The sequence below is a fragment of the Rousettus aegyptiacus genome, unplaced genomic scaffold, assembly GCF_014176215.1.
Source record: "Rousettus aegyptiacus isolate mRouAeg1 unplaced genomic scaffold, mRouAeg1.p scaffold_m13_p_6, whole genome shotgun sequence".
Lineage (NCBI taxonomy): Eukaryota > Metazoa > Chordata > Mammalia > Chiroptera > Pteropodidae > Rousettus > Rousettus aegyptiacus.
In genome coordinates, this window is record NW_023416309.1 from 71,269,938 (window position 1) to 71,296,781 (window position 26,844).

A 26,844-nucleotide genomic window follows, 5' to 3' on the forward strand; every position below is an offset into this window, starting at 1 on the left:
TAATGAAAAACTTGTTGTTTTATAGTGTTAGACACTTCTGAACCTACATTTTCATCTGGAACTCCAGAGGTAAGACTCAGCTTTTATCATGTATTGATCTAATGAAGCTGGCAACAATTCTTAATTATATACCAGTTCTTTGGTTTTGCAATTATATAAGTAGATGGTGCTTCCAAAAGGTCTTATAAATGTTAGCACATCATTTTTTCAGAACATCTTATTCCTTGAGATGACCCTCATTTGAGTTCCAGGATTAAAGGACCATTTAGGACAGAATGAATTTTGACAGTGAGGTCTCAGCTGCACTTAGACCTGTCCAGGGGCAAGAGACTATTCCATGCTAACCTCTGTCTACTACAAAATGTTGAATACTCAAACATTTTACCAATAATTTTTAAATACACTGGAAAAAATCTTATCTAACAACATAAACACTTCTTGTTAAAACCATAATATTTCAGCTACTTTTTTATGATTCACTGTTACTTGCTTTTAGAGCAGTTTATTATTGTTCATTTAAAAAGTGGCAAGTATTATACCCACAGAATGCTAAATATAGTACCTAAATTGGAAGAGATCCTGGCCCTTCCGCAAGTAATATATACCTAAAAGTAAAGGAAAGAATCGAACTAACATACCAATGTTGCAGAGGCATATCTGCCTATCAGAGGACAATGGCTTACCTGCATGTGATGAACCCTTAAATTTTAGTTTTTTTTCTTTTTCTGAATGGAATGAAAAGAAGCCTGTGGAATTTATGTGGGAAGAAGGGGCCTTCTTCTTCATGCTGAAGCTCTCATTTTTCTATGGTTAGATCTTAACAAACAGTTTGAAATCTCTCATGCCAAAAGGAGAGTGTCAAAGACATTTTGGAATTAAAGAAGTACTAAGTCTCTTGGTAGCAAGCCAAATGACCACAAATCCAGAGTACCGAGAATTTTTTATGAGGTTCTTTTAACAACCCACTGAGAGACATAACACCAAATACTAAGATAAAATAGATGTTAAAAATAATTATTTGGCTTATGAGTTTTTTAAAAAATGGCCATCTAAAAGGCAAGTATGTTTTTGACAGCATTGAAAACATCAATCTTCATTTGCACAAGACAAACTTTCTTCCCTAAATCTGTGACTGACCTAGCATATAGCAGATGCAAACATTACACAGAAGGAAAAGTGAAGATTAAAGAATGACAGTTGCTACAAAACAATCCCCCAACAGTTTTAGCTATGGATATTGTTACAGTTTAGAGATTGATTAAACATGCAAAGATTCCATTCCCATTCAATCGTAGGTACCCTAGCCCTAAGGATCAAGACATATGCAATCTGGGAAGGGAATTTTCAAAGTTCTAAAAATGATGACTCAAATGATAATTTCATTCCAAACCCGCTCTGGGTTAGTTAGTGTTACTGTGTTAGAACACTGGTACCAACAGCTGGGGAAAATAGTTACAGTCCAGGCAATAGAGGCTCAACATTTCTTTGATTTCAAATCCTGACTCACATGTATGACTGCTGGTTTCTATTTCCCCTGCTCTCTTTTCGTTTCCAAGAGAGAATCCTCTGCTAAATAAATCGCAGCCATGAGTGCGAGTTCGGACGCAGAGATGGCTATTTTTGGCGAAGCCGCTCCCTATCTTCGAAAATCGGAAAAGGAGCGGATCGAAGCCCAAAACAAGCCCTTTGATGCTAAAACATCAGTCTTTGTCGTGGAACCCAAAGAATCTTACGTGAAGAGCACTATACAAAGCAAGGAAGGAGGAAAAGTAACTGTAAAGACAGAAAAGGGAGCAGTAAGTAAAAACATAATGAGCAAACACTCCCCATTTTTTTTTCTCTCCTCACTTCGAGTGGAAGCCTTACTTGCTAGGATTTCCTAAGCCTATTGCCAATACAAGCACCCTTCTAGTCCACTTATGGACATCAGATTTAGAAGGCAAAAGAAATTCTCAGCCGTAATCTCATTTCTTACCTTCCCAAGTGCTCACAAGACTTTAACCCACTAGGATAGGTGGCACCATTTCCCTTCAATTCCTCACTTCGCAGACTCAACCCCAACACTTGGGAGAAATAAAAACTAACTTCTCCTATCAGAAGTATTATTAACTACTTTAAATAACATAATAATATTCCTATAACTTATCCTCAAATGGAATTTCTTATAATGAATGGCAAGGAAAAATAAGAAGAAAATTTAACCTATTAAAATAAGAATGAAAGGACATAAACTGATAAACCTGGGACAGGGGAATGTGGGAGGAAAAACATCTTTGTAAAAAGGAAGTATCCTAACTCATCATAGGAGACAGATTTTCTTAGCACCAAACTCTGAAATAAATATTTTCATGACTTTATTTTAAAGGATAGTGTCTGCAAGTGTAGTTTTATAACCAAAACGATCAGATAAACTATAAACCCTACCTCCAACCATTAATACATACTGGTCTCTTACTTTACTTGACAGACTCTAACTGTCAAGGAAGACCAAGTCTTCCCTATGAACCCTCCAAAATATGACAAGATTGAGGACATGGCAATGATGACTCATCTACATGAGCCTGGAGTGCTGTACAACCTCAAAGAACGCTATGCAGCCTGGATGATCTACGTGAGCACTCTTCAACCGCTCTGTATTCCATTTGTCTCTGAGTAAAAACAAGGTTCACATGTTGCATTTTCCACTTTTCTCAGACCTATTCAGGCCTCTTCTGTGTCACTGTCAACCCCTACAAGTGGCTGCCGGTGTACAAGCCCGAGGTGGTGGCTGCCTACCGAGGCAAAAAGCGCCAGGAGGCCCCGCCCCACATCTTCTCCATCTCTGACAACGCCTATCAGTTCATGCTGACTGGTGAGTGATACATCTATTTACAGAAATGTGGCAATAGAATCTTCAATGAACAAACAGACTTTGTCTGGGCCTTGATTATAATTATACATTGCAGCCACATCCGGGTTCACTGTTTTCAAAGAACTTTCAGAGCTGTAATGACATATATTCTTGCCAGCAGCCATCTCCATTTTATAGACGAATGAAGTATAAAGCTCACTGAGTCCACTGACCTGCCTGTGCTAACCCAGCTAGTAACTGGAAGCCTAGTTAAAACAATAAACACAACTCTGTAAACATATCTGTTGCTGTCCCATATTTTTCACTTTCTGATTTGAATAAAGAATAGTTCAAATTTATTCTCTTTAAATGTTCACATCCACAGCAATCAAGGAAAATAGGTACCAGCTGTAGCTGGAAAACTTTGTGAATTCCACCCTTATCATCAAATGACACAACTAATATTGCCAACCTTTGGGGTAGACTAGAGTAAAAAAAGAGATATGACTTAGCTTCCAAAGATTTTTGAAGCATTTTCCTATTAGAATAAAAGAAAATAAAAACCCCTCTTTCTCTGAAAATATTTTTAAAATTATTTCAAAGTCTGTTATCCCTGTCTTATTGAAATATAAACAAAAAGCTTTGATACATGTTATAGGCCCAAATGCAGCATTAAAACCTTTTATCTTCACACACCAAATGTATTGCCTTTGGAAATATTCTAAATTCTTGAGCTTCCTATTAGTCCATGAGATTTTAGAAACTGAGAGGGTTTTGTTCCTTAGTTTTTTTGTGTTTGTTTTGTTGCACTTGTTTTGAAATTGTCCTTTAAAGGAGAAGAGAGAAGAGAAAGGAATAAAATAAGAATCTTCTATTACAAATTGGCCAGCAGTTCTATAAGGATTCCATGCCAGTAAACTGTTCTTTGGTTGTCAACAGAAGCTAACTTCCTTCCAGAAATTATCCAAATGCTGGCTCATTTCAGGGGTTTTAACACTCAGCAGCTGCATTTATACTGCTGCCATGTCTACCAAGGTCCCTAACCCCAAGCTTTGGAACTGCTTCAAATTCAAGATTACTTATGGCTCCCCAAACATGATTTTCATATAGAACAATGCAAAACTGTGGTATTGGACCTGGTCGGTGTTATTTTTGCATCGCCAAAAGAGACTAGCACATTGTTTTCTTATCTGTGCTCCCATTAGAGGCAATATGATCTTTCATGATTTTTCTTCTATTGGAAAAAGAAATCAGTTTGAATATGTTCCAAAATCTGTATCAACTTCCCTGAATAGAACTTTAAAGTTCTCTAAAATCTATAACATCTAAATAACATCCAGATTTGTATCAATTTCTCTGAATATATTTTTAGATCTGAGAATTCTCAAAAATCTTTAATCTATCAGTAAAAAATTAGAGTTTTGACAAATCAGAAAATTGGTACAAATCCAACACATCAGTCATATAGCTAGTAATGATTTTTGCTTTTATTATTTAAAAATATATATAAAATAAAGAGAAATAAAAATAAATGATAATGCTTTTTATAAAGCATTTCAGGATCCTTCAGCAGAGGAATTCTCTTAAGTACTGAGTATTTTTATAGTAGCAGTATCTGTCATGAACTTGATATGCCCCAAAGTCCTGGATACTATCATTACTCTACATGGTTCTCTCCAAGAGAATGAATGAATCCATTAGATAAGTGATAGATAACTACCCAGAAGATATTTGAGGACAAAAAAACTCACTGCCCTGGAAATAAACACAGGATATCTTTTCCTTGACTGAGTGGAATTTTTCCTTTTTATATGGGATAGTAGTTATTTGTGACCAAAGAATAATTTTGGAATAATTTCTACTAATATCATCAGCCCTAAAGCTAGTTGAACTGATTTGAGACCATGCTTGTTCATAACAAAAGTGAAGTAAATCGGGGTGGGGGGGGCGCTTGGGGAGGAAGAAATGCCTTCAAAAGAAAGTAAATAAACACAAAAATCTACAATTACAAATCCCTTCCTTATTTAGTATTACCAGCAGTCAAATTAATGATATCAAGAACTGGGAGGAGTCCAGGTAGGAGAAAAATATATAAATTGGAAATCAAAAGACCTGAATATCTTTGACCTTAACTAGCTACGTAATTATCAGAAAGGCCACTTATTCTTCTCTGGGTCTCAGCTTCTTTATCTATCAAAACTTCAAAATTCTATGATTCTTTTATAGATGAAATTATATGATGCTTAGGATTTCCTCTAAAATAATATTATGAGATTTAAACAAGTGTATAGAGATTATATAAATTGATAAAATGATAACTGTTGAAGCTGTATGATAAGTACATGGAGGTTCTTTATACTATTTTCTCTAGTTTTATATATGTTTAAAATTTCCCATGAAAAAGTTTTCAATTTAATAAAATACAAAAAAAAAATAGATCATTCTTTGCCTCTCACAAATTTCACAAATTTTACCCTAAAAGGCAAAACACAAAACCAAAATCGTAGGCGACATCTTCAAAATGTTAAAAAGGACAAGCTGTGTTTGATCAGAACTGATTAAAAAATCTTCATGTCAACTGTGTGTGTGGTTTTTTTAAACTGACAGTCTTGATTTCTTTTCCACAGATCGCGAGAACCAGTCCATCCTGATCACGTACGTGATTTCTTTTTCTTCTTCTCTGCTTTGTGATGATTGTCTTGGATGTTGACAATGTAAGCTATTATTCTGATCTCTTCTCCGGTTTCTGTTTGACAGAGGTGAATCTGGTGCAGGGAAGACTGTAAACACCAAGCGTGTCATCCAGTACTTTGCAACAATTGCAGTCACTGGAGAGAAGAAGAAGGAAGAAACTGGCAAAATGCAGGTGAGTGTGATCGCCACAGTCAGAATCAAGACTATCAGAGTTCTCAAGAAGTCTACAGCCCCAGATGTAAGGACTGCTCTTGCCTTTGCAGGGGACTCTGGAAGATCAGATCATCAGTGCTAACCCCCTGCTGGAGGCTTTTGGCAACGCCAAGACTGTGAGGAATGACAACTCCTCTCGCTTTGTAAGTCTCTTGGTCACAGAGAGCTCTTCTCTGCCCTTAAGTGCCAGAGCAGCCATATTTGAATTATCATTTCAATTGCATCACTGTGTGCTGCAACGCTTTCATAATAAATAATCTTTCTCTTTCCAAGGGTAAATTCATTAGAATCCACTTCGGTACTACAGGGAAGCTGGCTTCTGCAGATATTGAGACATGTGAGTAACAGGATCATTGAAAATCAAAACAGAGAGACAAGTGATTTTATTTGCAGGGATATTTTGCAATAGTTGGTATGCACTGAGTCTGCTACCAGTGTTGCCTATGAGCCAATGCCAGACTTATCCATAGTCTACTGTGTACTCCATTTACATCAGTCTTAGTCTGATGGTTCTGTAGCACATTCTGGAATTCCTGCCTTAAAAGCAACTGAGACATTTTTCTTTTCCAGGACAAACACTAGGGCTGTTTATGGGCTCTTACGAGTTACTTATAGGTTTACAATACATTTCCGTGATTTGTTCTTCATCTGAGCTTTGGTAGATGTTTCCAAGGAAGCAAGAAGCCTTTGACCACAGTCTGAGGTGATATGAGGAAGGAAAGGATGTTAAGGATAAATTATAATACAGAGGGCACAGGTCCCCCATAGGAAAAGTGTATTTTTCTGAGAGCAGTTATGTTTCAGTTTCTGCTCTTAGATGGTAAGGACCTTTAGCATTTGCCATGTGTTTTTGGAATTCATATGTGTAGTACCAAGTGGATCAACCAACCATCAGATTGAAATCTCAGTGGACACTGTGTAATCCCCCTGATTGTAGCAAAGACACTAAAGTTTATTTAATATCTCATCACCACTGATCTTTTTCCTAATTCAATATCTATTTCTCTTTCTGTCTAGATCTTTTAGAAAAGTCTAGAGTTACTTTCCAGCTAAAGGCAGAAAGAAGTTACCATATTTTTTATCAGATTACTTCCAATAAGAAGCCAGATCTTATTGGTAAGAAAGATCTTAAATTCATAGATGAAAGTTAATATTTTTATTAACAACTTCTAATGTAAAACATATCCCCTGAATTCTATGTATCCAGAAATGCTCCTGATAACTACCAACCCATACGACTATGCCTTCGTCAGTCAAGGGGAGATCACAGTCCCCAGCATTGATGATCAAGAAGAGCTGATGGCCACTGATGTAAGTCTCTCTTTCTCACACACACACACAAAAATTTTTTTAAATCCCATTATGTATGGGAATGACAGTAGCAACCCACCATAGGTGTGGTTACTTTGAGATATCCTCCTAAATAAGTTAGCCTCTTCTGTCCTAACCTTTGTCCTATCACTTCTCCTGGCAGAGTGCCATTGACATCCTAGGCTTTACTCCTGAAGAGAAAGTATCCATCTATAAGCTCACAGGGGCAGTAATGCATTATGGGAACATGAAATTTAAGCAAAAGCAGCGTGAGGAGCAAGCTGAGCCAGACGGCACTGAAGGTACTGAATGAAGCTCCATTTGGGTTTGATTTAGAAAATATGGAAAGAAAAAAGCCTGTTCTAAATTCACATCTCCTTTGTAGTTAGACTTCTGAAAGACATATACACACTTATACACATTGCATGTTTTCCTCACCTTTTTTGTTCATATCTCTATATATCCATCATTTCTATCCAGCCCAAATAAGTTAAAATGAGCCATGTATAAGGAGGTATTTAAAAAAGCAAAACCTGGGGCCAGATCATTAAAGAGAGAATGAAATGGAACAGTGCCCTTGCTTTACCTTGGCAATTGTGGGTAGGCATATAGGATAACTTGGCCTAGTGGTCTAGTTCAGCACTACCAAAGTAAACCTAGTGGCTGGTAGTATAGGATCTGCCCAAACACAGCTGGGGTTGAAGGATGTCCCTAGACATCTGTGTGCATGTTTGTATTGTCTTTGTATAACCCTTTAGACAGTCTAAGCAGCAAATAAGATGAAAAAGGAGATGAGAAAGAAAATCCACATACTCTATATATGGAAAGAACATGGAATATAGAGGACCTACCAAGCTAGCTAAAGTTACCCATTCCTTGAAGCCCATTCTGACCTCCCAGCTTGACATTCTTTCTCCCTCCTCTAAGTTTTTCAGCAGTTACTTGTTCTGACATGCAGTATTTGTATTATAGTCACTGATAGAATTTTGAAAGGAACTCTGTAGTAAAATTTAATTCCCACATTTTCAGATAAAGAAACTGATCTTAAGAGGTAAAATTGGGAGGAGCCAAACTGAGACAAGGATCCAAATATTCTGACTTTTAACTGTTCCTCACAGTGAATATTAAGATGTTTTTATCTTATCCTTCCAATTATACCTAATGTGTCTTAAGAGCAGGGACTACAGCTTGTGCCTCACTTATAGAGTATTTCCATAAACACTGAACATGTCTATTATTAAAGAATTTCTCTAGGGCTGCCTGCAATAAATCACCAAAGGCCGGTATAACTGATTGGCCATTTATTAGCAAGTACATCCTAGAAGGTACAGAGACCTTCATCTGATATTCTATAGAATTATTTAAGTTTTATTTAAATAATAAGGAAAATGGATGGGAGAAAAATGGCAAGATTATGTTAAAAAAAATATATCCACCATTAAACAATGTTTCTTGAATTGTATCTCTGCAGTTGCTGACAAAGCAGCCTATCTCCAGAATCTGAACTCTGCTGACCTGCTCAAAGCTCTCTGCTACCCCAGGGTAAAGGTCGGCAATGAGTATGTCACTAAAGGCCAGACTGTGCAGCAAGTAAGTTCAAGACCTCAATGAATCACACATATCCCAGGCCTTTAATAATGCCAACAAACATTACTCCTTTAATAATGCCTCTAATAACACCAAAAACATTACTTTGCCCATGAAGGTGTACAATGCAGTGGGTGCCCTGGCCAAAGCTGTCTATGAGAAGATGTTCCTGTGGATGGTCACCCGTATCAACCAGCAGCTGGACACCAAGCAGCCCAGACAGTACTTTATCGGGGTCTTGGACATTGCTGGTTTTGAGATCTTTGATGTGAGTTATCTTCATATTAATAAAAAGTGGGAGGAAGGTAGTTTGGACTTTGACATACTAAGATACTATCATTACTCATTTACATTTGTAGTCCACATTGTCTTCTCCAACACTGGACCTAGAGTTACCTCCAAAGTATCTGGAAGGTAACAGAATGTAATAATAATAACAGCCAAGAATTATTGAGAAGTCAGCATATTTCTGGCACTATACTAAGCACTTCAAAATGTTACCTTATTTAATCTTTAAATCAACTTACAAAGGAGTAATCAATATTACTGCTAATTACACATGTGGAGAAACTGAGATCGGCAAAATCAAAACACTTGCCAAAGATCCTACGGCCATATAAGGCAAAACCAAAACAGGAGCCCAGATCTGTAGCATTTGATCTAAACACAAAGTATATCCCATGGAGGAGAATGAGCCTAAAGGTAGAAGCATAAGGACAGTTCATAGTCTTTTCTTTTCCAGGTTCATGTAACCCATACCACTTCCCTTCTGGGGCATTTATAGTATCATCATATATAAAATGAGGATGTAAACTGTTACAAAGACTCTTTCAGATCCTCAATTGCTAAACCACATCAGGTCCCTGCTTCCACAGACCTGACAAGGAGGATTTGCCAAACTTTTGATATGAACAGAAAAAAAAACTGGATAAGATTTCCTTAATAATGTGACAGCCAAATGTGAAAATGTCTGATCTTCTATAGAAGTGGTAAAAAGAAGTGAGGTTTTTCAATAAATTACTTTCACCCTTAAATCTGAACCATAACTCATAGGATCATGGCTGTACTTTTAATATATATTATTATTCTACCAGAACTCTTGCTGTGTGATTGACATCTATGCCTTTAAATAATGTCCAGAATTCATGAAGAGGGTTCATATCAAAAGTAATCATTTTCTTTACTTGGATTTTTGAAGGAACAACAATTAGTTTAAAGTTTATTTCATTATTATCTTCCACATTTTTTCAATAAAATGTTTTTTTCAGTAATGAATTTCAGTGCTATAAAAATCTATTTAATGTTGAAAATTTTGTTTTGTGCAGTTTAACAGTCTGGAGCAGCTGTGCATCAACTTCACCAACGAGAAACTGCAACAGTTTTTCAACCACCACATGTTCGTGCTGGAGCAGGAGGAGTACAAGAAGGAAGGCATCGAGTGGACTTTCATTGACTTTGGCATGGACCTGGCTGCCTGCATTGAGCTTATTGAGAAGGTCTGTTTGAATATAACTAAAAGTTGAACTTTTTCAAGTGTCTTAAGCAAGTTGAGAAGTGTTACTTCAATCTTAATTAGATTGATTTCATAAAAAAATAGAAAATTACTATTAAAAAATAACTTTTTCTTTACCTAAGGATCAGAATGTTTAGTTTCATTTTGTTCTAACCAGGTTTGTTCTAACACTGACTCAAATCCAATTTTAAAGCACCACTGAAGCCACTTCTGGGATGATCTGCTTCGCTAAAAGAACTACCTCATTAGTTCTAAATCTATCTCCATTATGATCCAAGATGTTAGCAATATAAATTAGTCTTCTTTCTAAATAAAAAATAATGCACAGATAACACATCTAGGGCTTATATGAAAGGTAATCTGTTTTGAAGTCAAGAAGTCAAATTGTTTATACTTCTTTATAATCTATCTTTAAGGAGATAAAATGTCTTAAATAAGATGTGGGTTATTTATACTGTTTATTGTATATAAAGTAAACATTCTATATCAGTTAAGTCCTTTTCATTGCAAAATAATACTTTGACGATAGATTACTTCACTCAATAGGAAAAAAAGTGTGATAAATATAGACTCTTTTAAGGGATCACCCTCACATGCTATGCTAATATTTGGAGTTTATATCCAGCTATTCTTTTAATGAAAATGATCCTGTGGTTTGAATGTGAGAAAAGATGATGGAAAAGTAATTCTAACAAAAGGATTTCTTTGAGCTGTGACCCTGTTATACTTTATAAATATACTTAATTGGGGAAAGATCTTAATTTGATCAAATGGCAGCCACTATGTCTATATCTTTTGAGAGAAGATAGGTTGACACCAATGTCTAATTTTCTGAATTCAGCCACTGGGCATCTTTTCCATTCTGGAAGAGGAATGCATGTTCCCCAAGGCCACAGACACCTCCTTCAAGAACAAGCTGTATGATCAGCACTTGGGCAAGTCTGCCAACTTCCAGAAGCCCAAGGTTGTCAAAGGCAAGGCTGAGGCCCACTTCTCACTGGTACACTACGCAGGCACCGTGGACTACAACATTGCCGGCTGGCTAGACAAGAACAAGGACCCCCTGAATGACACTGTGGTTGGGCTGTACCAGAAGTCTTCGATGAAGACTCTGGCCAGTCTCTTTTCCACATATGCTAGTGTTGAAGCAGGTACTTTCTTTATTCTTAATCTAATTGAAACCTATTCCCACAGAATGATCGCATACCATTCCAGCCTCTGGGGTTCTACTTTAATTGCTGGGTTTTCTTTTTACCTCAGACAGTGGTGCAAAGAAAGGTGCTAAGAAGAAGGGCTCTTCTTTCCAGACTGTGTCGGCTCTTTTCAGGGTAAAGTACAAATTTAATTCAAAAAACCTATTCAGTTTCCATGAGTTATCATAATTATACTATTCAGAATAAATTAGAAAGGAGTGGGATGTTAATAGGAATCACTTTAAATATTCACTCTTATCAGAGTACAGCCAAAGCAATGCTTGTCCTGTAGAGTCGGACGCTTTACCCATTATTCCTTATTATGATCATTTAATGTATTCAGGAATCCCAAAATGTCCTTAGAAGCTTTCTTACTATATAATAAGACTTATTCTTAAGGAAGTATAGTTGAACTTCAAAGCTATCCCTGTGGAAGGCCACATCTTTATTCTGCTAATGCAGCCCTTTGAGAATGTTCCTGAATTCCTCTTTGAGAATGCGCCTGAGATACACTCTTTAGGATATCCTTCCACCAAAACACATCCTTGTCTTCTGAGGTGGACTTAACATTTTGTAACACCTAAAGCCAACCTTAGTGATTCAGATGGATGATTGCTAGAAAATATCTCTTGAGATCAAAAGAATAATAATAATTTGACTGTAAATAATGAGATTTTTTTAAAATGGCTTAAACACTGGCTGTTCTAATGGGGGATGTACAAAATGTCTGGTCTAATTGGCTGCTTTGTCAATATTTGTATGGCTCTGTTTCATTCCTTTTAAAACCAAAATGCAGATATAACTTATGACTTAAACAGAAAAACTTTCTTGTTCTTTTACTTCTCACTGGCAATCTGCATTATCTCATTGAAACAGCCAACTCTTGTTTCATCAACATCCTTGTACATGTTTTCAAGATTTAAAATGCATTACTTATTTTGTTTATTTCATAGTGGTTAACTAAGATGTGAGGGGAAAGCAACTCCGTGTTCTAAAGAGTATACCTAAGAAATGCTGAGAATATTTACATGTGAATTTTCTATGGTTGAGCAAAACATCATCATCTGTCATAACCAATTACTCTATCTCTGGAAAAACTCCTCCCTATATGCTTCAGACTGTAGATCATTCTCAGTTACCCTAGATTCACCCACACAAGGTTACATTTATTTTATGATTTTAGACTCTTAAAAATAATAATAAACAATACAAAAGAAGAGGTTAGAAGTTCCAGGGAATAATAAACTCAAGGAAGGAATAGCAAAAGTTGGAACAATTGCTATCCTAGGTTACCAGTGTAGGCCACTACTGTGAAAATTATCATCACTAAGAGAGATGAAAGAGACCTTAGAGGTAATCATAATTATTTTCAGATGAGGCCCAGAGAACCAAAAGACATTTTGTAGAGTCAAGCAACTTATTAGTGGCAGAGCAGGGCCAAAGTCTTTTGAACATAATCTTGAGAATACTTCTGTGCATCATGGCTACTGAATTTTCAGTTTGTTTATAGGATATATCCTAAGTGCTATAAAGTAATACCTTGGAGGGCTGTATTTCTTACCAATATTTTGGCCTTTTGGTTATTTGAGAAGCTAGAACTCTTAAGATCTTAAAAGTACAAAGCAGTTGAAGCCTCACAGACTTACACCTAATAGTTAAGAGCATACATAGGTTCTTTCTACATAATTACAGTAAAGAAATCTGAAATAGAATTGCCTCATCAAGTCTTTTCTATCTGGTTTTCTAGGAAAATTTAAATAAACTGATGACCAATCTGAGGAGCACACACCCTCACTTTGTACGGTGTATCATTCCCAATGAAACCAAAACTCCTGGTAAGATGAAGAGCATGAAATAATAACAAGCACAAATTTAAAAACTCAGTGCCCAGTAGTAAGTATTCTGATATATTTTTAGGGGCCATGGAGCACGAACTTGTCCTGCACCAGCTGAGGTGTAATGGTGTGCTGGAAGGCATCCGCATCTGCAGGAAGGGATTCCCAAGTAGAATCTTATATGGGGACTTTAAACAAAGGCCAGTCTCTCTTTGTTGTCTTTCACTGAATGCCGTGAATGTTTAATCGTCTTAATTGTTGTCCCTTATTCATAGCATTTCATGTATCCCGCTTAGTGAATATTCCATACTTAAAAGCCAAATAATATAGTGCTGTGATAGTAGGACAGAATAATAGGGTAAAAGAGGTGGCAATTCTTAAAAATAAGAAGGAGGTGTGCATTAGATAATAGGGAAATAATATCACTTTATTATATGAACTTAAAAAATAGTTGGATTTTCTTAATTTTACTTTTTCTCTAAGATTTTTATTGATGTTTCTTTTTGGTGTCCTTTGCTTTTCATATATGATCATGTCTTCCTAACCTTTCTTTCTTTGACTGAACAGATACAAAGTTTTAAATGCAAGTGCTATTCCAGAGGGACAGTTCATCGACAGCAAGAAGGCTTCTGAGAAACTCCTGGCCTCTATTGATATTGATCATACCCAATATAAATTTGGACATACAAAGGTATAACTGTTATTTATTTACACCTGATCCAAGTACCTTCTGCCATCTGTGTCTCCTGTAGTATGGGGATGATTTGTGACTCTCCCTTTCTCCAGGTTTTCTTTAAAGCTGGCCTTCTGGGTCTTCTGGAAGAAATGAGAGATGACAAATTGGCCCAGATAATAACAAGAACTCAAGCTGTCTGTAGGGGATTCCTAATGAGGGTAGAATATCAGAAGATGTTGCAAAGGAGGTAACAACCATTCAGAATATCAAGATTGTAAGGTCCCTTAGGAAATATCAATCAGCCCTCCTCATTCATTAACATTTTCATTTTGTGGCTAATATGTGCTTTTCATCCAGCTCAGAACTCACTCCTACAACACATCGCTTTTGCTTACCCCTTTATACTTGGATTCCCTCCAAAACTACTCTCCTCCCTCCAGTTTCTCCCTTCCCATCCATCTCACATACAGCTGCAGGAATAATGTGCAGTAAGCACTATTTTCATCAGGCCATATCTCAGTTTGTGGTTCCCCATGGTCTCCCATGTCAAATCCAGGTTGCTCTGGATGTCAAGCATGGCTGTCAAAGCCCTCTCTATTCCCTACCTCATCTATCATTTCCATCCACACAGCCTTTTCCAGCCTGGCTAAGCATTTTGCTTATCTCCTATTTTCAAATTTGTACAAGCCCTCTCTCCTCATCCTAATTTACCTATTTATATATTCAAAACTTCCATTCCTCCTTTCTCTAATTAACATCATCCAGCTCTATCTACACAGTAGTACTGCATTCCCTGTCCTTACACACACATTTTGCACTCATTTTGCTCATTAAGTACTTACTTAGGTCTGCATTCCCAAGTCTTTTACATGTGTCTACATTATGATGTGTGTCATGGTATCTGCCTTCTCAGAGTTATGGTTCTTAGATATTGGACCTATAAAAATAAAATTTCCATTTTAGCAAGCTTGAAGAAGCATACATGTTGCTAAAGTCAGCTTCTTTACTAGTTTGATAGGGACTTAAGAACAATGAATTGTCCAATAGGAGCAGCACACATTAGCAAAGTGGTTATAATGAGGACTACTGTGAATGGGAGTGTGTGTATAAAAAACCTGTATATAACACATACAGAATTTCACATATCATTTATATGTGGGAGCTCATTAAGAGGGATGTCAAGTAACAATAACATTATCTCTAATAGATCAATTGACACTGACGTTTTTACACCATTTCAGAGAAGCCCTTTTCTGCATCCAGTATAATGTCCGTGCATTCATGAATGTGAAGCACTGGCCCTGGATGAAACTCTTCTTCAAGATCAAACCCCTCCTCAAGAGTGCAGAGACGGAGAAGGAGATGGCTACGATGAAAGAAGAGTTTCAGAAAATCAAAGATGAACTTGCCAAATCAGAGGCAAAAAGGAAGGAACTGGAGGAAAAAATGGTCACTCTCTTGAAAGAGAAAAATGACCTACAACTCCAGGTTCAATCTGTAAGTACTCTGTATTCTGAATGTACCATAATCCTGAAGATATTCTGAAATTTACACATACTTTGGATTTATAAATGGCCTTTTCTTGAAAAAGAAAATCTCGAGATTTTGTTTTGTTTTGTGTTTAGTATTTCACTTAACTTTCAATATTGCTATGAGGAAGGCACAATTACTTTCAAATTACAAAATGGAAAAGGCAAGATTGAAGAATGTATTTAACAATATCACAAATTTAACATGAAGGAAGCGGTTTAAAGCCAAGCTCCCAAATCTCATTTTATCCATGTGCTTTGCCTGCTTCATCTCAGTGTTAAAATATAGTCCTATTTTCCTAATGTAAGTGTATGAGCTTGCATTCTAATCCAAGAAAGACAGTTATTCTTGGTTCTCTTTCTCCTTTCCCCAGGACCAAGATTTAGCTCAATACATTTATTTGTGGTACTTTAACTGAACTACCAAGGCATAAGGTAGAGCGAGGTGCCCTCTGTAGTTCTTTCTTTGACGCAGATCCAGAGTTCTTAAAGCTTGTGTTTATTGGTTCAGGAAAGAGTTTTAATCAGAGGGGAGGTGGAGGTAGGTTTGGCATCTGCACTCAGTCCAAACACAACCTCCCATTTCCTTGGTCCAACAACCCCAAAAACGACATGAAGAAACCTGTGAAAAGGATACATTTCCTAAAAGTTTGAAGCTATTTGCAACTTTTCCTTCAAATAACTTATATGAAAGTTATAGTTTCCCAAAATCATAGGATCACAGACTCTTCATCTTAATCTTTCATAGGTATTACCATCAGGCAGTGAGTAAATTTTTATTGAGTATATCACTGTTAAAAATAGATGCAAAGGAACCCTGGGAATTCCCCATTATCATCCATTTAAGCATTTAAAAAACTTAAGATATGAACAAAACAAACACTGAATTCAAGAAATTCCCCAGGCCAGAATAATTTAATAAGTTAGTGGCTGAACTGATTTTTATGTAAGTCTTTTAGTCACTTATTAAAAAGTAATTGAACTATATGGTTTCTCAAAATTACATGTTCTTATATATTCTAAGATTCATTTATAGACTATTAGGTAATTTCTAAAATGGAAGTAAACATTTTGGACAATTATAACACTGTTATAGACTATCAGGAAGCTTTTGAGTATATGAAATGCTGCCTAAAAATGTATTCGTAGGCATAATATAATTTTTTTTTCTTTTTTCTTTTTTAAATTCAATCTAGTAACTAGTTGTTTGAGCTGGGTAGAGAATGCGCAAAACCAAAACTAACCAATTTGATTAAGTCAAAATCTTTGAATATTACAACTGAAATGCTCTTAGCAATCATTTATTCCCACCCCCTTAATTACATATGAGATAATTGAACATAAGAGGAATAAAGCAATAAAGGTCATATATATGGAGGCAAATTTGTGACAAGAACTCAGGTTTCCTCTGGTCCTTCCACTCTTCTACTCACTGTTCTAAAAGTTAATTGCTTCAATCCAATTATTTTGCAGACTAATTTGCTTCTAACTCTATAGTCTCACTTCTAATTAGCTACATTTCTCCAGGCCATGTAATAACATTCAATTTAATTTATATTTGTACTGAAAAATTCATCAAAATTCAGTGAACACTCCCATTTTGTGCAAAGAACAAGTTCAAAATAAGTAACATATTCTCTAAATATCTCACTGGCTCTCCCTACAGGAAGCTGATTCCTTGGCTGATGCAGAGGAAAGGTGTGAGCAACTGATTAAAAACAAAATCCAGCTAGAGGCCAAAATCAAAGAGGTAACTGAGAGAGCTGAGGATGAGGAAGAGATCAATGCTGAGCTGACGGCCAAGAAGAGGAAACTAGAAGATGAATGTTCAGAGCTCAAGAAAGACATTGATGATCTCGAACTGACACTGGCCAAGGTTGAAAAGGAGAAACATGCCACAGAAAATAAGGTATGAATCATATTCTCCTCCACTATTTAAAGGTTCTAGCATCCAATAGGCTGCTTTATAGTGAAACAACCTTTTTCTTGACCTTCTAGGTGAAAAACCTCACAGAAGAGATGGCAGGCCTGGATGAAACCATAGCTAAGCTGACCAAGGAGAAGAAGGCCCTCCAAGAGGCCCACCAGCAGACCCTGGATGACCTGCAGGCAGAAGAGGACAAAGTCAACACCCTGACCAAAGCTAAAATCAAGTTAGAGCAGCAAGTGGATGATGTAAGTGTATTTTTAATAACCGTTTAAATGATATTTTTAATATACTTTCAGTGTTTAGCAAATTTTACTTTCTAATTAGCTTGAAGGGTCTCTGGAGCAAGAAAAGAAACTTCGAATGGATCTAGAGAGAGCAAAGAGGAAACTGGAGGGAGATCTAAAACTGGCCCAAGAATCCACAATGGATATAGAAAATGACAGACAGCAAATTGATGAAAAGCTAAAGAAGTAGGAACTCCAGAAAAAAATTTATGTCATACCATCTTTCATTTCATAAGGGTACTAATATGTCTTGTTCTTCTGTCTAAAGAAAAGAATTTGAAATCAGCAACCTGCTAAGCAAAATTGAAGATGAGCAAGCAGTAGAAATTCAACTACAGAAGAAGATCAAGGAATTACAAGTGAGTCACCTCTCCGCCATTTTTTCTGTACTTCCCCTGCTCCAAAAAAAAAAAACGAAATTAAAATGAGGTTGTGTTGTGCTTGTGTCACTCCTAGGCCCGCATTGAGGAGCTGGAGGAGGAAATCGAGGCAGAGCGGGCCTCTCGAGCCAAAGCAGAGAAGCAGCGCTCTGACCTCTCTCGGGAACTGGAGGAGATCAGTGAGCGGCTGGAAGAAGCTGGTGGGGCGACGTCAGCCCAGATCGAAATGATCAAGAAGAGGGAGGCTGAGTTCCAGAAGATGCGCAGGGACCTGGAGGAGGCCACTCTGCAGCATGAAGCCATGGTAGCCACCCTGAGGAAGAAGCACGCGGACAGTGTGGCTGAGCTCGGGGAGCAGATAGACAACCTGCAGAGGGTCAAGCAGAAACTGGAGAAGGAAAAGAGTGAGATGAAGATGGAGATCGATGACCTTAGCAGTAACGCAGAAGCCATTTCCAAAGCCAAGGTACCCATTATTGTCTCTAAATGAGGTTAATTATTAACCTTTAAGAACAGCCATTGTCCCCTATCATTAAATATTGCTTGTAGGCAGTTCATAGAACTAATCTAGTATTTTCTAATATATTCCATTCTATCTCATTGTTTTAAATGCTGGATATGACCCAGTAAGATTATTTCAAAATCCACTTTAAACAAACGTCAGTTTTATCAGGATAAATAAATGGGCTCCAATGATGACCTCTCTAGGGACATTACACACTCACCACACTTGAATCCCATGCAGCAGGTTCCATAGAGCTGGTGCCATAACTTTCTATTCACACAACATAAATTTATTCACTCGAAAAATATTTTAAGAATCAAGTTTTAACTTTTTTCACTTCGTACACTATCTTATTCTTCACTGCCACATGTCCCATAGGGAAACCTTGAAAAGATGTGCCGTACTCTGGAAGATCAAGTGAGTGAACTTAAGACAAAGGAGGAAGAACAGCAGCGGCTGCTCAGTGACCTGGCGGCTCAGAAAGCACGCCTGCAGACAGAAGCAGGTGAGAGCCCTTCTCTGAGTGCTGAAACTTTGTAGTAGATAAAAGTGATTCCAGGGGTTCTTAATAAATAGCAATACTCTTATTTTAGAGCAGGATAAACAAACTATCAGAATTTGCTGAGCGGGTCAGAAAGAAAAAAAATAAGCAAGAATCAGCAAACAAATTTACTCGTTATACTCCTATGAATATTTTGCTTTTTAATCTCCAGTTCTAACAGTTCTATAATATTTAAAGTATATATTTGATATATGTGTATATATAAAAATATACATATACATGAATATAAAAGGTTCAGGCTCACTTTTTAATGCCATTAACAAATTCCTTTACTTCTGCTATTTTTAGGCGAATATTCTCGACAATTAGATGAGAAAGACGCTTTAGTCTCTCAGCTTTCAAGAAGTAAACAAGCATCTACTCAGCAAATTGAGGAGCTGAAACGTCAGCTAGAGGAAGAAACTAAAGTGAGTTTTTCCAAATATCTTCTCAGCTAATCAAATCTAAACATGTCCAGTTAGGTTATACTTTGGATGTGTACATTAAATATCACTGAATAAATGAACTTAAATCACTGAACTTGTATTTCTGCAGGCCAAGAACGCCCTGGCCCATGCCCTGCAGTCCTCCCGCCATGACTGTGACCTGCTACGGGAACAGTATGAGGAGGAGCAGGAAGGCAAAGCTGAGCTGCAGAGAGCACTGTCCAAGGCCAACAGCGAGGTCGCCCAGTGGAGGACCAAATATGAGACAGATGCCATCCAGCGCACAGAGGAACTAGAGGAGGCCAAGTATGTACTATAAACTCTGTGGGAGGAAAATGACATGGTTTCTTAGCTGTCCAACTCAATAACTCCCAGAAGCAGCTGTGACGACATTGATGATAGTGATATAATAATAGCAAAAGTTAACATTTACTGGGTACATACTGTGTATCAAGTACTACATATACATTAGCTCATTTAGCCTTTGTAGCAACATTATGTTGGTATTATTATTCATATCCCTATTTACAAATTGGGAAACTGAGGCTGTGAGAGGTTAACCAACCAACCAATGACATATGATTAAAAAATGGTACAGCTGGGATTAGAAACAGATATTGTGATTCCAGAGCCCACTTTATGCATTGCAGTAAAAAGAGATGACTCTTAAAACTCATATTAGAGGTCCTCAAACAATACAGAATGTCCAGGATTGTTCTAAATCAAGTAAAGCCTTAGTCTGTGTACACACCGAAGGGAACCTCCAAGTAGATTTTTTTTGGACATTTTAATAAGAAGTAAAGCTTTAAGCACAACGATGCCCAATCTCAGAACAAGATTAAGAAAATTGTGGAACATCCATTTGATACAGAAATTTTATACAGAAATTAAATATAATTAATATGGGGAAATATTTATGGTAGACAACAATTTTTAAAGCAATGTATACATTTGCATATGCTATATAATTTTATTATGTATAAATTATATAAATACAATAAGACTAGGAGAAAATGCACCACATTAAAATGGTTATTTCTGAGTGGGGGCACAAGATGAGTTTTTTCCTTTGTTTTTATATATCACCCCATGTTCTACAGTGAACATGTATTATGTAATCAGAAAAAAAAATGTTTTAAAACTGAGATTTTCCTTTATCTTAAGGATGTATAGTTGGCACACAATTGGGAATGAAGAATATAGGTAATTCATAAAACAACTTGCCTTTGCTTAAGCTGTATGAATTATCCTAACTTATCCATTAATTTCTTTCTTCAGAGAGATAGTCTAAATATGTACAATTAGAAGAAACTGGCTATTTTTCTCTAGAGAAAAAGTGCATAAAATAAAATGGAAAGTCTCAGAAAGCAAATTAATATGCTCAATATACTTTTGACCAATAAAGCATTTAGTTAGCCTTGAATCCTTTTTCAAATGAGATGAGATATATAAATCAATAAATAAAATTTTCCCGACCACACGTTCTCCACAATCATACTCAATCAGAAGTCCTGAAAATTCTGATTTACCTGTGTGGTAAGTAAGACACATACAATGGAGCACTAGCAGTAGCCCCTGAGAATTCAATAACATACCAAGGACTTGAATCCAATTGTTTACCACTTTGGACCTTTTCATACAGTTCATCAATCTAGAAAGCAGTTTTGAAAACCACGTTATTTGCCATTATGGAAAGTTGACTGTGGAAGGGATCCAAGGAGGTTATCACTTTCCCCTGTTCTTGACCACTCTCCTTAGCAGCCTGGTTAACTTTTCAGGAAGAAGCTGGCCCAGCGTCTGCAGGAAGCTGAGGAACACGTAGAAGCTGTGAATGCCAAATGTGCCTCCCTTGAGAAGACCAAGCAACGGCTCCAGAATGAAGTGGAGGACCTCATGCTTGATGTGGAGAGAACAAATGCTGCCTGCGCGGCTCTTGATAAGAAGCAAAGGAACTTTGACAAGGTGGCCCAGTCTGCTTACACTCTCAGTGTTTTACTTGGTCTTCCTTTCTCCTTGCGTCTGCTGATGATTTACTGCTTTTCAGGTCCTATCAGAATGGAAACAGAAGTATGAGGAAACTCAGGCTGAACTTGAGGCTTCCCAGAAGGAGTCCCGATCTCTCAGCACTGAGTTGTTCAAGGTGAAGAATGCTTATGAGGAATCTCTGGATCAACTTGAAACAATAAAGAGAGAAAATAAGAACTTGCAGCGTGAGTCCTCTTGAACCTCCCTACCCCACACAGCCTTGCATGGACCTTCCCATGTTGCCATCAGCTAACCACTTCTCCCTTACCTGTTCACCCACAGAGGAGATTTCTGACCTTACTGAGCAGATTGCTGAGGGTGGGAAGCAAATCCATGAATTGGAGAAAATAAAGAAGCAAGTGGAACAAGAGAAATGTGACATTCAGGCTGCCTTAGAGGAAGCAGAGGTATATGTTTTCAGGTAGTGGGAGGCTGGGGGATAAATGACAAACTAGTAAAACACTCAAAGTGAGCAATGATACTGTAAAGTGGATACATTAGTACATAGCTGGTGAGAAGCTGATCCTATCACCTTTATGAAGAGCAATTTGGCAATAGTAATCAAAAGCCTTAAACATGTAAATACTATAACCCATCAATTCTAAAAAACTATCCCAAGAAAATAATATTAAATGGAAGCAAAGCTGTAAGAACAAGACTAAGAATATTATGGAACATCCATATGATACAATTTTTTAGAGATTTTATATAGTGAACATGTAATAAAAAAAATACATGTTTTAAAACAGTTTCTACAGCAAGAATTAGAATATCACACATGAACATTTGAATTTATAAAACAGATTAATAGTTCATGTTTACTACACTTAAGTTTAATCATATAATTAATCATGAATAATATTTGTATAGCACTTTATACTTTACAAAGCACCTTTATTATACAGCTGACCCATGGAATCCATCACTAAATAAACAAAATAATGATTTACCTAGCAGGCTCCTAAAACTATTGTATTGTGCTTTGTAATATTACATAAACTGATATAATAAAAGTTTGACTCACAGGGAATATACTCCTAATATTCAAGTTATTTTCCATTATTAATTGATTACTGTTTTGTTGAGGCTTCACTTGAACATGAAGAGGGAAAGATCCTGCGCATCCAGCTGGAGCTGAACCAGGTCAAGTCTGAAATTGACAGGAAAATTGCTGAAAAGGATGAGGAAATTGACCAGCTAAAGAGAAACCACATTAGAGTCGTGGAGTCGATGCAGAGCATGCTGGATGCTGAGATCAGGAGCAGGAATGATGCCATCAGGATCAAGAAAAAGATGGAGGGAGATCTGAATGAAATGGAAATCCAGCTAAACCATGCCAACCGCGTGGCTGCTGAGGCCCTGAGGAACTACAGAAATACCCAAGGGATCCTGAAGGTAAATGAGTCCACATTTAACCATTCAGATAGGTCAGGCAAGTTACCTGTTTTCTGTTCCTCAAAACACCTTCTTTGTTAAACCACCCATTTTTTTACTTTTAGCAAATTATACAGCTCACCTGAACTGGTGATATCACCATTTTCATGATCCTTCAAATGACAGACCTGTCATTTCCTGTTCCTGACACCAGTCTTTTCTTCCAGTTCATTTCCAGAGATGTTCATATCCTCTTCAGTGTCTAAGGACTTTTTTTTCCCCACTTAACAGGATACCCAGCTACACTTGGATGATGCTCTCCGGGGCCAGGAGGACCTGAAAGAGCAGCTGATGATGGTGGAGCGCAGAGCCAACCTGCTGCAGGCTGAGGTGGAGGAGCTACGGGCATCTCTGGAGCAGACTGAGAGGAGCAGGAAAATCGCAGAACAGGAGCTCCTGGATGCCAGCGAGCGTGTCCAGCTCCTGCACACCCAGGTGGGACCCTCACATCAAACAAATGCTTGTGTATTGTTAAGTGGTGAATCAGAATTATAATATAAAAGTACTCCATTTTTATAAGTATATTAAAAAGGATAGGGGATATGCTCTAAAATATTAATTGTGGTTATCTTGAGGTATGGGGTTATAAGTGTTTTTATGTGTGTGTTCCTATTTGTCTTTTTTAGATTTTCTACCAAAAAAAAAAAGAGGGTATTACTTTTTTATTTAAAAATAAAATTAGTTTTTAAATTAAATTGATTCTTTATTTTGAAAGCCATGATTTGGACCATACCTAAATAAAGTTATCTGTTGACTCCAAAATTTGAAAACGTTCCATGCAGTGTTTCCCATCAGGGGCACTTCAGCATTTGGCCTTGTTTTGCTTATTGTTCCTGTGCCTTGCAAGACAGCTAGCATTTCCAAATACCCATGGAGATAGTAGTGATTCCCTGTAAGAATCACTGGGTTGAAATTTTAAGAAAATGTTTTCATAAGACTAATTCAGCATTCCCCAAGGAGCCAAAGCTTAAAAGTTCACAGGGAATAGATTCCTTCTAATTGAAAAACTCCTAGGGCGTTTTCACAAAAAGAATCTATTCTTTCCTAATTTTCCAAACTTTTTAAAGATAGAACACTAGCGATGTTCAGTTGAAATATAATTGAAACATCAATTAATTAATATAGGCATTTTTAAACCTCGGAAGTCCTTATTCATAAATCAGATGGAACTTGGGGCAATGGTAGGGGGTTCCAATTTTGCAAATAATTATTTTGCACTGAATAAATATTTAAAGTTTAGTGAAATGTTCCTTTTAGTCCCTTGTATGAACCAACAAGATATCTGTAAAGTCCAAAGACAGCAAACTGCAAATCTTGCAAATTTCCACTGACTATTTTTAACAGAATACCAGCTTGATCAACACCAAAAAGAAATTGGAAAATGATGTTTCACAACTCCAGAGTGAAGTGGAAGAAGTAGTTCAAGAGTCACGCAATGCAGAAGAGAAAGCCAAGAAGGCCATCACCGATGTGAGCAAGATGAGCCTTTGTTTTACTGATATGTTTGTGCCACCCACCACTACCAGTTTTCCTTATTTTCTTGATTTATTTGCTAATTAGGCGGCCATGATGGCCGAGGAGCTGAAGAAGGAGCAGGACACCAGCGCCCACCTAGAGCGGATGAAGAAGAACTTGGAGCAGACAGTGAAGGACCTGCAGCACCGTCTGGATGAGGCTGAGCAGCTGGCCCTGAAGGGCGGGAAGAAGCAGATCCAGAAACTGGAGGCCAGAGTGTGTATCTCAAGCTCTCCACATCTGGGAAGGGGAAAACAGCACTCCTACCCTTCTTTTTTCCTACATTGTGACTCCCATCTTTGCCTTGGGGCTGGAGACATCCACCCACTATCTTCAGTAGTTTCTAAGCTAATTTATATCCTCCAAGATTAATTCTATAAGCACTTTTTTCGGTTCCAGGTACGTGAGCTTGAAGGAGAGGTTGAAAATGAACAAAAACGCAATGCTGAGGCTGTTAAAGGTTTGCGGAAACATGAGAGAAGAGTAAAGGAACTCACCTACCAGGTAAGGAAATAGTTCTATCCAGACTCTTGCCCAATAGGAAATTGAAAACCTGGTGATAATTTATGTGATACAAATACACATTAACTTGGTATATAAAAGGAGCAAATGACACAGTTGCTTATCACAGACCTGTACAAAGCTTAGAAAATCAGGAGGGCCTTTAAAAAACAGCATGAGAGAGGAAAGAATACAAGTTTTAAAGCCAGATAAACTGGACATTAGCCCTAATTTGGCCTCTCTTAAGTAACCTAACTTGGGTAGGTTACTTAATACTCTACACCTTAGTTTCATCACCTATAAAATAGAATAACAACATCTCTCCAGGGTAGGAAGGTAAGGGTGAGAGAAGATGTGTGTAATTACCTAATACAGTGCCTGCACATGGTGGACATTTAACAAAAGTGGTAATTGTATTTACTATGAAGGAAGCCTCAGAGTTGACTGACTTTACCCCAGGCCCACCATCATACCAAAGTGATCTATTTTACCCAGAGTAGGCTTATTTCATTGGGTTAGTACAGATTATTTTTTTTTTCAAACTTCCAGACTGAAGAAGACCGCAAGAATGTTCTCAGGCTGCAGGACTTGGTAGATAAATTACAGGCCAAGGTGAAATCATACAAGAGACAAGCTGAGGAGGCTGTAAGTATCTTTAAGCTTTTGGAGAAAAAGAAAACTTCTTTGTGGGTAGAAAGCATATACAGAGAATGTGCTAATAAGAAAGAAGGAGACACAAGTAAAAATATAGAACTTATATTTTAAAAGAGATGATTTTATAAATAGAAATTTACCCCCAAATCCTAACTACGGGATAAGATTTAAAGAGGAGATATTTTTATTATTAAATAATTTATAAGGTTTAGGGGGGAAAAATAAAGTTCTAAATAACATACCTTACTTGATAGCTGCAAAGAATATACAATAGAAACTCTAATTAACACCATGATAAATATTTTTCTCCCTCTAGAAATACATAAACTTAAGTGTTTTCAAACATAAATCTTTTACACAAATTGATTTATTCACTCACTACCAGTATTATCATCAGATGCTCATCTCTCTGTATTTGCTATAGTAAATAAGAACATGTTGGAAGATTCCCCAGCTTCACTTTTCCTAGTTTTTTCCCATTCTTTCAAACACAATGTAGTAGGCAGGAAGTAGGTAGGAAGTAAAAAAAAAAAAAGGAAAGAAGAAAGGGAGAGTCACAAATGGTAATAAGTCCAACTAAGACAGGCATACTTTCTTCCTAACCCCACTTTTTCCCTTTCTCTGTATGCCAGTCAAAATATATGGCAAAAAGTCTTTATATGGGATTTTCCCAGACGTATAATTTGACCTTACATTTGCTTACTAAACTCTGTAAAGGAAGGTATCTGGGTCTCTTCCTCCTTTCCGCCCAGTCCATATGTCATAAATGGATTTCACATGTATGGTTTTGACACAATAAGATTGTCCCTTCCATTATGAAATGGTTTCTTCTCTCATTCTTCAAAATAAAAAAATGTAATTGAAGTTACAAGTTTTCTCCAGATTTGAAGTCAGATGTGGCAAACTGACCATAAGAAAGAAATATTTGAGTTGAAGAAATAATCCTGTTTGGTAACAAGTGCAATGAGAACCATAAAATCTAATTCTCAAATTTTTATCTCTATTCTTAGGAGGAACAATCCAATGCTAATCTTACGAAATTTCGCAAGATCCAGCACGAGCTGGAGGAGGCTGAGGAGCGGGCTGACATTGCTGAATCCCAGGTCAACAAGCTGCGGGTGAAGAGCCGGGAGGTTCACACAAAATTCAGTGCAGTGTGAACACATCTGTCTGATGCTGCCAAGTGGCTGAAAAAATACACAAAATGTGCTATTTTTGGTCACCTGCTTTAAGATGTTTATTTTTCTC

The 26,844-nt window shown here is 37.1% G+C and overlaps 1 protein-coding gene across 1 annotated transcript; it reads left to right on the plus strand.

The window, feature by feature from the left end:
* Positions 1–23: 23 nt before the first annotated feature.
* Positions 24–26,756, plus strand: MYH8 (myosin heavy chain 8). Its single transcript, XM_036223333.1, has 39 exons — positions 24–69; positions 1,557–1,796; positions 2,468–2,611; positions 2,695–2,851; positions 5,458–5,485; positions 5,588–5,696; positions 5,788–5,880; positions 6,011–6,074; positions 6,755–6,853; positions 6,945–7,048; positions 7,212–7,350; positions 8,520–8,638; positions 8,754–8,903; positions 9,961–10,131; positions 10,990–11,299; positions 11,409–11,476; positions 13,089–13,176; positions 13,259–13,376; positions 13,744–13,867; positions 13,963–14,099; positions 15,094–15,349; positions 17,048–17,290; positions 17,380–17,556; positions 17,636–17,781; positions 17,864–17,954; positions 18,052–18,441; positions 18,859–18,985; positions 19,331–19,449; positions 19,577–19,773; positions 21,246–21,429; positions 21,512–21,677; positions 21,775–21,899; positions 22,579–22,887; positions 23,158–23,361; positions 24,271–24,396; positions 24,487–24,657; positions 24,841–24,945; positions 25,492–25,587; positions 26,607–26,756. The coding sequence occupies exons 2-39, from the start codon at positions 1,587–1,589 to the stop codon at positions 26,754–26,756; spliced, it is 5,814 nt and encodes a 1,937-aa protein (XP_036079226.1). The 5' UTR covers positions 24–69; positions 1,557–1,586.
* The last annotated feature ends 88 nt before the right edge of the window (positions 26,757–26,844 follow it).